The sequence below is a fragment of the Aythya marila genome (assembly GCF_965140915.1).
Source record: "Aythya marila genome assembly, chromosome: 1".
In the NCBI taxonomy this organism is placed as follows: domain Eukaryota; kingdom Metazoa; phylum Chordata; class Aves; order Anseriformes; family Anatidae; genus Aythya; species Aythya marila.
The window spans coordinates 130955118-130967228 of record NC_139042.1 but is presented as its reverse complement, the minus strand read 5'-3'; the positions used below and the strand labels follow the sequence as shown (position 1 = coordinate 130967228).

Below are 12111 nucleotides of genomic sequence, written 5' to 3'. Positions count from 1 at the left end.
GCTCTCTTTTAAGTAACTACCAAAAGACCTCAAAAAAAAAAAAAAAAAAAAAAAAAAAAAAAAAAAAAAAGCACGGACAGAGATTAAGGCCCATTGTTCTTGTTGGGGGACAATGGAATGGTACCTGTAAATAGATGTTTGTCAGAGTTTCTAAATAATAAATAAGATGAAGGCTCTACAACTTTCTCAGATGTTTACTCAGTGCTTATTTTCTTTTTTGCCGCAATAGATTTCAAGGAAAAAAGTCTCTCCTTCTGCAATTGAAAGCCATTTTTTGTGTCCAGTGTATGCAGTACAAGAAACAGACCATTATCTTTTTCAGTGTAATAATAGCCTCTTGCATATTTGTAGATTTATCCCCTCTCTGTTCTTCTGCCATCTTCTGTTCATCTAAATAATTGACCCTAGCTCTTTCAGATTTAGATCTGCAAGTTCTTGCTTTGTTTTTATCTGGACTTTCTCCAATACACATGGAACAACACTGTAAGCCTCATGTTACGTGCTTGCATGCTAGGACTAATGAATCATAACACTGGGATTATCTAACAATTTGCAGGGAAAAATCTTTGTTTTTCATTTACAGATGCAAGACAACTAGAATAACAATCAAAAGGATTTTTGATTCGTACCTCAGAAGACTGAGCAAGTTCCAGTTCACAGTGAAGCGAATTCATTCCTTCAGGAACACTGCCATTAAATTTATACATCACTGGGAAGCTTAAACCATTTCTAAAGAAAGCAGGAAAAAATAAAATCAGTCCTTTTTACTTTTTAATGAACTATGTTTCCTGGAACATGCTCACAATACTCACGAGATCAATTCTTGCTGCATGTGTCGCATATTCTCCAGTAAGTTATTTTTTTCTGCCCTCAGAGTCTAAAATATATCACAACCAGTTAGAGAGTTAGTCAGTTCTGCAGAATAAGTACAGAATATGCATATACCCGCTGCCCGGGCAGTCAAAAAATAAGACCGTTCCCATACCTCTATTATTGAGGAACACTCCACAATGGTTAATTTCAGTTCTTTGATGTCCTGCTCCTTCTGCAAAGATTGTGGAGAAAAGAAACTTTAAGCATACAACCTGAAGACTAACACATTGAACTGCATTTGTAATATTTGTGACTGAGATGCTTTGCAACTGCCATAATACTATACTCAATCCTATACGACTGCAGCAGGCTGAAAAAATTTGCTTCACATGCTGTCTAGCAGAAAGCACTCAGAAGACCTTTTTTTTTTTTTTTTTTTTTTTTTTTTTTTTTACAGAATTTAAGGGAAAGGAAAACTCCTAGGTGCTGCGTTTCAGTTTATTTACTTTTCAGTTTATTTACTTTTTGTTGTTGTTGTTCTCCCCCCCAGCCCCCCATCTTGTTTCTGTACTGGCTGTAGCAGGCTAGACAGAAATTCTACTTTTAGTTGAAAACCTGAACTGTAAAATGCCTGGCATGAGTTTTAATCCTAAAACTAGTTGCAGTATTCTCCAAGTTTACTCTCGTTAGCTTGTATGATTAAAGGCGTATAGAGTAGCACATCAGATTAAACTATACCTAGTGAAAGGGCTGATAGAGAACATATCAACCTCATGGCAAGACGAATTGGCAATAGTAGCTTTCTTAGCTTCATGAACTAGCAATGGGCTTCAGTCATGTTATTCTATTACAATAGAATTTGTTAAACAGACAAGCAGAGCATTTCTTAGAGAAAATACCAACTTAACAGAATCACAGAAGAGGCCGAGTTGGAAGGGACCCACAAGGATCATCAAGTCCAACTCCTGGATCCTCACAAGACCACCGAGCTCTATCTTCTCACCCCTTCTAATCTTCCTCTTTAAAAAGATTTGAGACTTTTGAAAGAGATGAAACAGACAGAAAACTAAGTGGATATAGAGGGGAAAAAATGAAGTTAGAGTCAAGTTTCCAGTCCTAGCAAAGATGCTTGACCTGTGGTACTGAAGTTTAACACAAACTTCATTTTTTCCTTTGTCTTTATTAAGCGTTTTCTGTCTTTACATACCTTCTGCAGTCCTGGGCCAAAACCAGAAATGTCACTGCATTAGTTTTTAGTGGCCATCAATCCTATCTAGTCTCTTTGGATGAAGAGCGATGAGAATTTATTTATTTAAAGCTTACAAGTGAACACTAGTCCCACTGATCCTAATGCAAACAATCAAAATGAAGTTTTCCACACTAGTTTCTTCAAGATTATGCAAGCCAGTCACCTTGACCTACAAGAACACGCACTTCAGTAGACTACATTAAAAATTCCCTTCCAGTCAATAGACTAAATAAGCATTGGAAAACAGCATTCTACAGGGGCCACAAAATGTCAGAATCATTCAAGGAGGAGGAAGTAAAAGCTATAAATCTGCTTCTGGAAGGAAAAAAAAAAAAGACCAATTTATCAGCTATAAAATTATCGTCTGGATCACATGCAAGTTTTTCTGTTTTGTCACTATTTAAATTTCAAACTGCACTCATTTTTGCAGAAAGCCTGACAGTCAAATATTTTGTCAGCTGACTTAGGCCATCTTCTACTAAATGGAAGCTTCATTAATCTAGAAGGCTGTTTGCACAGTTCATGAGTCCAAGAACTGCCAAAACCCTTACGTGGTCTTGTGTTCTTGTATTTTAGTACAAAATGCAAGTTTAAAAAGCATCAGAAGTGTAGTTATCTAGGTCTGAAGAGTACACATGTCAATACTGAGAACAGATTTGCTTTTCCATTGGGTTCAGGATCACCATTTTTACTTTGACACAAAAATGTAGTAATTTAAGTGAAATACATGAGGGGGAAAGGATCATCTGCAGGTAGATTCTTTTACCATTTGGTGAAGGAAGTAGTCTTCAGAAGTTTTTGTACATTTTTCTGAGGTTTTAAAGTTTGTTCTGTTTTAAAGGGTTCTAAATTTTTATTTTATTTTTTCAAAACAAAAGCAAGTTCTAGAAGCCGTTAATTATGCTGACTCATAACCAGGTCCTAAAGCAGATCTCGCCTACTTTGAAAACATTTATAGGATCAGGTTCTGTTATGTGAGAACATTAGAAATAAAAGCACCACATACTCCACATTTTTCAGTCATGAAAGTAACGACAGCAACGAAATAAAAGCAACTAACCTGTATTAAGCTAGCCTCTTTATTCACCACAGTGCTCTCATAGATATGTGCTTGAATCTGAAGAACGAAGAGAACAACAAGTAGCTATCAGCACGCAGTATAATACAATTTTATTGCTATCTCCTACTTGGAAATAAAAAAAATGACATTAATATTCTCTGTGTAGAAAAATCAGATTCTTCTTTTGAACACTTTGCATGGAGTGTTTCAGAGTTCAAACCTTGCACCCAGTTAAAAGTGAAAACATCCTAAGCTATCAGTCACATCTTTTCCCCTCATCTGCCCAGGCTAATAGTTACAGCAACATGAGCCAAAGCGCAGTTTCCTAATACATCTCCTCAGTGGGGAAAGGGTTTCCTAAACGCTTAACTTTAAGGGAAGAATGAAAAATGTGGATTGCCTATATTGGCCCAGTTTTTAATCTCCAGGTTGAAACTTTCTCTATCAAAGTTGTCATACTGGCCCAGCTATGACTGCACTACAGTTCTTTAGCACAGATTGGTTCAGCATTGCCTACCTTCCAGTGGAAGAAATTTCCCCCACTAAACCTGAGTAAGCTATAGCCTGTGCACGTCTCCTGGAGTTAGAGTGCTTACTTGAAGCTCTGCTGCGTTTTTAGACAGCTCCAAAATCTTCTTTTGAAGTCCATCAGCGTCCATGTTACTCCTAATATTCTGAACAAGATACAGAATGTTTAGGCACAGCTGAATCGATTGACAGCTTCTCCTTGATGAAACTAGGAATAATGACATCTCCACCCCCAAGATACTGCCTACTCTAAAGCAGCGATGACATTTACTCACATAAAAGCCTTCTTGTCCTACTTTCCCTCATGTTTCTATACCTTTCAAAATAAAGGTTTCATGCTGCAAACATGTTGGACAATAGGACTTACTTGGATTATGAAAACGCACATCATAGAAGAACAAGAATTAAAGCTCAAGTCCTTCAAGTCAAAGGAATTTTTTTTTTTTTTTTTTTTTTTTTTTTAAGAATAACATGAGCTCTATCTTAAAGCATGCCTGCACTGTAGACAAGCTTTTGGTTGAAAGGTGAAATTGTAAGGATGAGGTTAATTTGGTAACACCAGCATCTCCAATACATTTCTAAGGATTCCTTTTCTCATCCAGGTGACCTAAGTTTGCCCCACCTAAACAGTTTCTCCTCCATTTCTTTCCATTTCTCCAGAGCACTGTTTGAACTAAAAGTGAAGAATCTCAGAACTTGATTTAAAGCACTACTAGAACTGCAAAGCAAAAGAAAAGCTTTCAGGCCCACCACTTGAATATTAGTTTTTGGAACTAGGCTGTCAATCAATAGCTATTGAGATAGTTGTATTTGGGAAAGACTAATATTCTGAACATGGTAAGCATGCAACAAACAATGGCTCCTACATTGTTATATGACAATAGATTCCTGAATCCACGAGAAGATTCTTTTCATTACTTCTTGTGATTTAATCTGTTTCTCTACTCTCATCTTAAATACTGTAAAAGTGCAGGCTGTAAGCTAGTATTAAAACATTTTATCATCTGATGATAACTTTTATTGAATACTTACTTCACTGAAATAAATAAGAGAAAGTAAAAACAAACAGCTCCCCCCGAAAAGGGCCACAAACAAACAGAAAGCTTAGAGAGCTCTGTTAGCCTGCTGTAGGTCCTTGGCCAATGATGGGTCTCTCTCTGAGTGGAGCCCCCTGGCCACTGCATTTCTTTAGAAATGCAGAACTTCTCCTTTGGATCTTACCGGAGGGAAACAGAAGTGAGTATCAAGTGAGAAAGGGTTAGCTAGAGATTGAAACATTATAGAGTTATTGTATTCATAGTTGTGTTAACTAAAAATAGTTAAGAGTTTAATCTATCTAGCTTTGAAAGAAGGAAAACTAAAAGCTGCTTTAATCCTGTCCCCTACACTTCCTCAGCCTCATATCCTTGCTTGCCCAGCAAATGGAAAGTCTAAAGCACAGTGCAACTTCAAGATAGAGTGTATTATGGTAAGCCATTCTTGTTGAACATCAGATATTTTGATAACCTAACAAGCATATCAGGCTTCGAAGTCAGAGAAACACTTCATTTCTTAGTGGTAAGCTTTTAGCTCAACAAGAAGATGTACTTGCAAAGCCACGATTTATTTTACCTCTTCCTGAAGAGAAGCCATTTTGATGATGAGAGACTGATTTTCTTTTTCCTAATGAGGTTTATTAATAGAAAACAAACAGACAAAAAGAGAGAGTCATTTTTAGCACATCAGATTCAACATTCAAAGCCAAACTGAGACAAAAAGCAGAGCACAAACACACACAAGGCCCAGTACAAAGCTGTTGTGCTGCATTCCTTTGCTTCAGAGAGTGAAGCTGAATGGGGTGTATTGAAACCGGTGCAGTTCATGAGCTCTCACTGATCCCACACTTCCAAAATTCAGGGCTTGACCCCAATATTTCATATTATAATAAAACTCAGACCACTAGACAATAGGAAGGATGTATTCGGACTCAGAGTGAGCAAGGCTAATTATGTGTAAGTTCAGATAAGTCTGAAAAGCTTACGTGCCACGCTGTACTTTGTACTGCCCACCACCACTGCAAAGGAAGAACAGTAGTAGTATCCCACTCAGTGCCTCCACAGCTCAGGGAACAGTTACTACATTACTTGTAAGCGGAACTACAAGACTCCTCATAATATTTCTCCCTCCCATCTCCTTCACAAAAGGGGAATTAGGTGTATAACCCAAAATTAAATCAAAACAATCAAAAACGTATACACAATGGATCAAAAGTAGCATCAAATAAATCTTATGTTCTTGCTCTGCATGAAAGGCTTTCCTGGTTTCTAAGTACTCCACATCAGCAGCACACCAAGTCATGGAACACCCATTTACAGCCTATGCCCACACAGCAAGACACAGAGATACCACTGTAGCATGAACAGCACACATGGCAGCAACACAAACATATGTTTTCCAGACAGCATATGCTCTCACATCTGACAGCACCTGCTACAGCTGCAGCAGCAGCAATGTTGTTACCATGCTGCTTTATGAATCTTACAGTCACATTGGCTTTACTACTCCTTTACTACACCTGAGGTGCAATTCAGATACCCTTGTGTAGGAACCTCATGCCTCAAAGGAGAGATGCCAAGCATACTGCATGGCTTCTGGCTGTCAGCCTAGAACAGCCTTGTCACTTCTGCCAGCCCATGTGGATAACTCCAGTAAGCCTAGGGAGGTTTTGGAAAACAATTTCTTTGTGCAGGTATCTAAACCAAGCTTTCTGTCCTGCTGGTTCTAAAAAAGCAGTCATGTGCAGCACTTGAATTTCTGACAGAACACTACCAACTTCAAATCAGACAGAGCTCAATGATGGTGGTGTGAGAGCTGTTGTCATAACGAAAAAGCAAGATCAGTTTCCATGGTAGACTGGCCCTTTTAGTTGTTTTCTTCATTGTAATAGATGATAGTTCCATACGAAAACTTCACGATACTTTCCTAACACTAATAAATCATATTTCAAGCCCCAATACCTATGAGTACAGACGTGGTCATGCTGCTGATTTTTTATGGTCTGAGTGGTCATGCCTCTGCTACAGCAAAGCATGAGAACTTATTCAACATAAGCTAAGAAGTAAGAACACCTACTAGCTGTTTATTCTGGCAGAAAATCTGTTGTCTCTTCTCTTCCAACAGGTTCAGGTTGTTTTTTGCTTCTTCTAGTTCTTCTTCCAGTGATTTGGCTTTCAGCACAGAATGCTGGATGCTGCATGTACAGAAATAAACCCAATTAAACTACAGCATGTTGCTGTTGGTCAGGCTTGAAACACCAAGAACACAGCATTTTTAGAAGCCATCAGGGACTTACTCTTTGGCACAGATACTTAAAAATGATGGGCTGTGCTGTTAATTAAAGGCTTACAGATTCACTGTCTATTTCAGTCCCCTTCCACACTCAGATTAAGGGATGAAAACCCAGGCAAGCATAGCACCAAAGTTAACATGGTTTTTGTTTGTATCCACCTAACCACCTAGCTTGCTACAGTCATATATCTGATTAACTTGAGCACATAAATCATCTTTACAGTACCTCATTGTTAGCAGTTAGGGAAGCCATTTCAGTTCAGTTTTCAAGCATAAGCTCTGCATCATTGTTTTCCTGATCAGATACCGCAATCTATGTATATTTAACCTGTGTGGCAAGGCCCTGTTTCTGGCTAGCCATGGGCTGTACAGCACACCATGGAGCATGTGGTCTGGTATAAGGGTGCATGTCCCACACCAGCTATGCTGCAGGACTGTTGTCGTAATCTCCCCAAAGACTCTGGGAACGGTTTGGCAGTTGACATAACTATGCCACATTTGAATTAGTTGGGTGAGATGAGCATTATGAACTCACTGCATAAATAGGCTTATGCTCACAGCATTGATGGTTCCCCCAGACGCAGCAATACTGATCTAGTGAGACAACTCACTCTGGCTCCTCAAGGGACTATCAAAATAGCTCTTACACACTCATTTCCTCTCTGCTTGGCAAAGTGGTCTAAGACTGGAAACCTTACAGTGCTGGGCTGTTCCCTTGGTAATATTAGCCCTTTTTCATCCACCCACCCCACAACGATTTTGCTTCACCCTAAAAGTTTGCCTATAACACATGCAAAGCAAGAACCAGGCTATGAGATGAATGATTGTTTTTATAAGAACCAGGAGGTATAGAGCAGGACAATTGAGGAAGAGGGTTAAATATTATAGACACAGCATTAAGTCAAGAAAGTTGCTAGCATGAAGCATGAATGAGGCCACAAGCATAAAGCAAGGCTAGACCACTTGGTAGAAGATATGTCCACCCACAGCCATTACACAGTAGCCCAGGTCTCCTACCTTTTTATTTGTTGACGTAAATTCTCATTATCTGCCAATAACTTATTGTTGGTCTCATCCACAGCTTCCAGTGTAAGCCTCAGCTTGTTGTTCTCTTCCTGAAGCTTCTGGTTGTTGTACTGCAGGTCTGCGACACAGGTTATCAAGTCCGAAGTCTCCCTGTTTCAGTAACAAACCAGGGAAGATCAAGATAAGTCACTGTCTCTAACTTAGACTTTTTTTTTTTTTTTTTTTTTTAAATCCGGACATTGTGCTACAGCAATAAGAGAAGCAAGAGGAGAGCTCACACAGGAGTTTTGCATTGTACAGTCATTTGCTCTAAACGAAAATATAAGTTCTGCAATTCTATGGACACCAGGAAATGTTTTGTCTTTAATCATTGTTTTGTTTTTTTCCCCTCCCTGCAATGGAAGTATGCCACCAGACAAGTGCCACCTCTGCATGCCTGCAGGACAGCATCTTAATTAAGCCTTTTCTAATCACCTCTTAGGTGATCGCTAATACTTCTAACTTACTCCTTAAGTTCTGGATCCTTTCACTTCTCCTAAGCTACCATGCACCTACACTTTCAACTGAAACTTTAACAGGGATCACCTTTTTGAGGTTCTGAGGAATGAGAGGAAAGCGTCAGAAGGTATATCTGAATATTTTGACTATGCATAAAATGAAAATATATATATATGTATTTGAAACTTAGTGCTTAATAGCAAAGCATTTAATAACAAAATTCAAATCTGAGTCATGATTACTAAAAAATAACCTAAGCAAAACTAAGGATCAGATTTTTCAAGAGAAAATATCTTCTATTGTCAAACATCTAAGAACTTAGAAGTGTTACGCTAACTTAGGAGGTACAGCTTAAAAAAGAAAAAACATAACTTCCTCTCCCAGTAAAACTCCAACCACAGAGAATTCACATGGTAAATGAACACAAAAGGACTAAGAAACCAGTAGGGAAAATTACTAGAACGTTTTTCAGTTTGAGCACAATCTATATGGAAGAATGTGAAAGCATCAAAACTCTGCACAGACTGAGGTCAGCATTAGCTTCAGAAAACTGTCTTGGCAGAGCTTCCATCAGTTTTAGTGGCTCTTGGAATTTCTTGGGTAATCCAAAGGCAGGACTACTAAATTATCAGAAAGAATTGCTTAAATGAACTTACATGTCTCCTTTAGACACATCACCCCCAAAGGCTTCCAAGCTTCCTGATGTAACATTCATCCGAACAGGTGTCCTTTTTACTGAAAGAGATTTGGTTTTGGTTATGGAGTAAGAAAGCAATGTTTCCTGAATAAAAATCTGAATAAAATGGTCTGTACCTTCAAATGTGTTTTTATGTACTTTAAATTCCAGGTCTTCTATGCTTGCTGTTGGTTCCTCAGTTGTACCATCTTCCCTGAAAGAGAAAGCATTAAAAATCACATACAAGAGTATAAAAAAAAATAATCACTTACCAACTTTGTAATACTTGAAACTTTTCATCCTAAAACCACCCTGTGATCACAATGCCCTAATTCCAAGGTACAAAACACATAAGCCATGGGAAAACTTTCTACTTTCCTGTTTCCACAGAAGCTTTTATGAGATAAATTGATAAAAAACGATTACCATTTCCTCTTGCAGTCTTCAATCCACTCCTTCATGATGGCATGATATGTTTCAAGGTCCATGGATATGTCCTTCTGCTCTGGATCAAGCATGTTACACAGCTCTTCAAGACCACTGTCTTCTGATCCACGACTTGTTGTGTGCCTCAGATAGTCAACTATCTTGGAAACTGCTACTTTTCCTAAAATAAATATAGGTGACCATGTACCAGATTCCAAAGTCTATTAGGACACTGTAAAGAGCTGTCAAAGGGCCTCCTACTGATCTGCACTGGTGCACAGTCAGTTGTTGTAGGCAAGCAACTGATCATTGCAGTTCTAGCGTGATGCGGTAAGAAGTAGTTCACGCTTTTTTTTTTCCCCTTCATCTCCTAATATAGAAGCGTGAAAACTGAGTTACTAGTTCTGTGGACTTCGGTTTAGAAAGAACAGACTCACCTCATTTGCTGTTACTACATTCAGATATCTCATCAAATTGAGTAGACCCAGTGACTGACATTATTTTACCCTGCTGGACTCCTTTATTTACCATTTCTGGAATATTTGAAATAGAACTTGGAAGAATAGCCTTTCAGTCTGAAGTTTCCTAAATTTCTTTTTCTAATAGGAAACAAACTAAAAGAAATTAGCAGTCATTTCTAATTCATTTGATTGGTAGAAATATGTTGCCGCTCTACTTCTTCTGCACTAAAGTACCGCAAAGATTAACTTGTGGGTGGGAAGGCAAGAGAGAGGTAACATGCAAAAGAGGCACAGGGATTTGTTTTGCATCTGCCATGCATACAGCCACCTAGCTAAGGTAGCTAGGCAGTCTAAACATACTAGAGGTTACCATGTCTCAACATGTAACATAGCAGCTTTGAAGGTTTTTTTTAGGAAAGACTACAGAAGAGCAATAGCCACTGACAAACCTGTATGCTCTACGTCGCATGCACAGAAAATAGTGGTAAGCAAGTCTTCTTCACAGATCAAGCTCACATCATACATGTTGTCGGTTTTGCAGCCCAGTGACTGCTTCCATCCTATGAAAGATAAGTTTGTTATCATCCATCTATATGTGCTCATAGTTATTGTCATGCACCATAGCTTCTAACTGCAGTGTTACTTTTGTGATAGCATGAACATACACATAACATCATGATGCACACATTCGGGAGCTCTGGCTTTTCTTCTGCATGAGGTAAAAGCTACATAATGTGTTTTCTTCTCCTCCACATCCAGAATAAGATTTTTTGTGGAAAAATTATCATAGCCAAATTACATTAAAACACACCAAAAAAAAATAATCTGAAATAATATCTTTTTACATTAAAAGCAGACTACACTGATACCCAAACACACCTCTCCCCAAGAAGAGAATCAGTAAATTTGAAGTTTTTTGTTGTTGTTCAAAAAAAAAAAAAAAAAAAAAAGAAAGCCTTCTTACTTCCTCACTTCTTACATTTAGATTAATATTCTTTAGAGGAAAATTAAGATTCTGCGATTCTGCTTAGTTCTATTTGTAATCTTATTATGTTGGAGTGATTCTAACACATTTTTACTAGGTTAAGGGGTAAAGAAATTCATCTACATAGGCTTAATATTCATACATTTAGGCTTTTGGATTAAAAGGTATTTGTTTCAAGAATTTTTACCTCCTTCATTCAGAGATAATCTCTGTGGTGCAGGAGACTGGATCACAGCACTTTCTGACTTTTTATCAGATGTGAAGAACTGTAAGTAAGGACTTGACGTAAGGTATTTCTTTTCATGATGTGCATCTTTAGACTCAGTACTTGCTAAAGCACACCATTGGTTCTGGGCATCATCTTCTCTGGGTGTGAAGTAGGATGGAGAACTGTTCTCCATGGAGCATACTGGCATCCATGGGTTGCTGGTCCTCTCTTCACTTTTAATGACTGAGTATTTAGTATTTGCAGAGCAGCTGTCAGAGATCTCCCCAAAACAAGGAGACAGCAACTGCAAGTCTGCAGAGAAAACACTTTCACTGCTGGGACTGATGAAGCGTGGACTAGTACTATCACGACTTCTAAATGTTCTTTTCTTAAGTATTTCTTCTAGATTTTTTCTGATATTGCATTGTGGACTGTCAAAGTTCCGTGACTGAAATTTTGGTATCTGTAAAGTGGGATTAGAAACTTGGTCCATCATTTGGATAGATTTGATCTTTCTGCATATACTGTCCACTGGGTTATGATGTCGTTTGTTAGTGCCATGCTCTGATGACATTATAAATTCCCCTCTCTTACAAAGTATCTGGAAAGAAAAGGGACAAAACAAAACAGTCAGGTACATCACCATGGACAACTTTTTAAATGAGAATTTTCCTTTGAGCAGGTATCCTGGAGCCTTGGTATTAAGTGATCTGAAAATCCTTGGTTCATATACAGACTAGACAGGAACCTTCAACCACATTGTTTAGTTGTCCAGGGAACTAGAAGTGATAGAGATCTGGACAAAACAGGGGAAAAAAGAAATATTTTTTTGAAATTTCACTGCTTATTCTTAA

The 12111-nt window shown here is 38.2% G+C and overlaps 1 protein-coding gene across 1 annotated transcript in view; it reads right to left on the bottom strand.

The window, feature by feature from the left end:
* IRAG2 (inositol 1,4,5-triphosphate receptor associated 2) overlaps positions 1–11831 on the bottom strand; it is a gene marked incomplete at its 5' end in the record, with an annotated part of 38326 nt that extends 26495 nt beyond the window's left edge. The window contains 13 exons of the mRNA XM_082773964.1: positions 630–729; positions 813–877; positions 986–1045; positions 3123–3179; positions 3719–3796; positions 5262–5312; positions 6762–6879; positions 7995–8153; positions 9158–9236; positions 9315–9391; positions 9604–9784; positions 10514–10624; positions 11237–11831. Of these exons, the coding sequence (XP_082630090.1) occupies positions 630–729; positions 813–877; positions 986–1045; positions 3123–3179; positions 3719–3796; positions 5262–5312; positions 6762–6879; positions 7995–8153; positions 9158–9236; positions 9315–9391; positions 9604–9784; positions 10514–10624; positions 11237–11831 (1731 nt within the window). The remainder of the gene's footprint in view (positions 1–629; positions 730–812; positions 878–985; positions 1046–3122; positions 3180–3718; positions 3797–5261; positions 5313–6761; positions 6880–7994; positions 8154–9157; positions 9237–9314; positions 9392–9603; positions 9785–10513; positions 10625–11236) is intronic.
* Between the last annotated feature and the right edge of the window lie 280 nt (positions 11832–12111).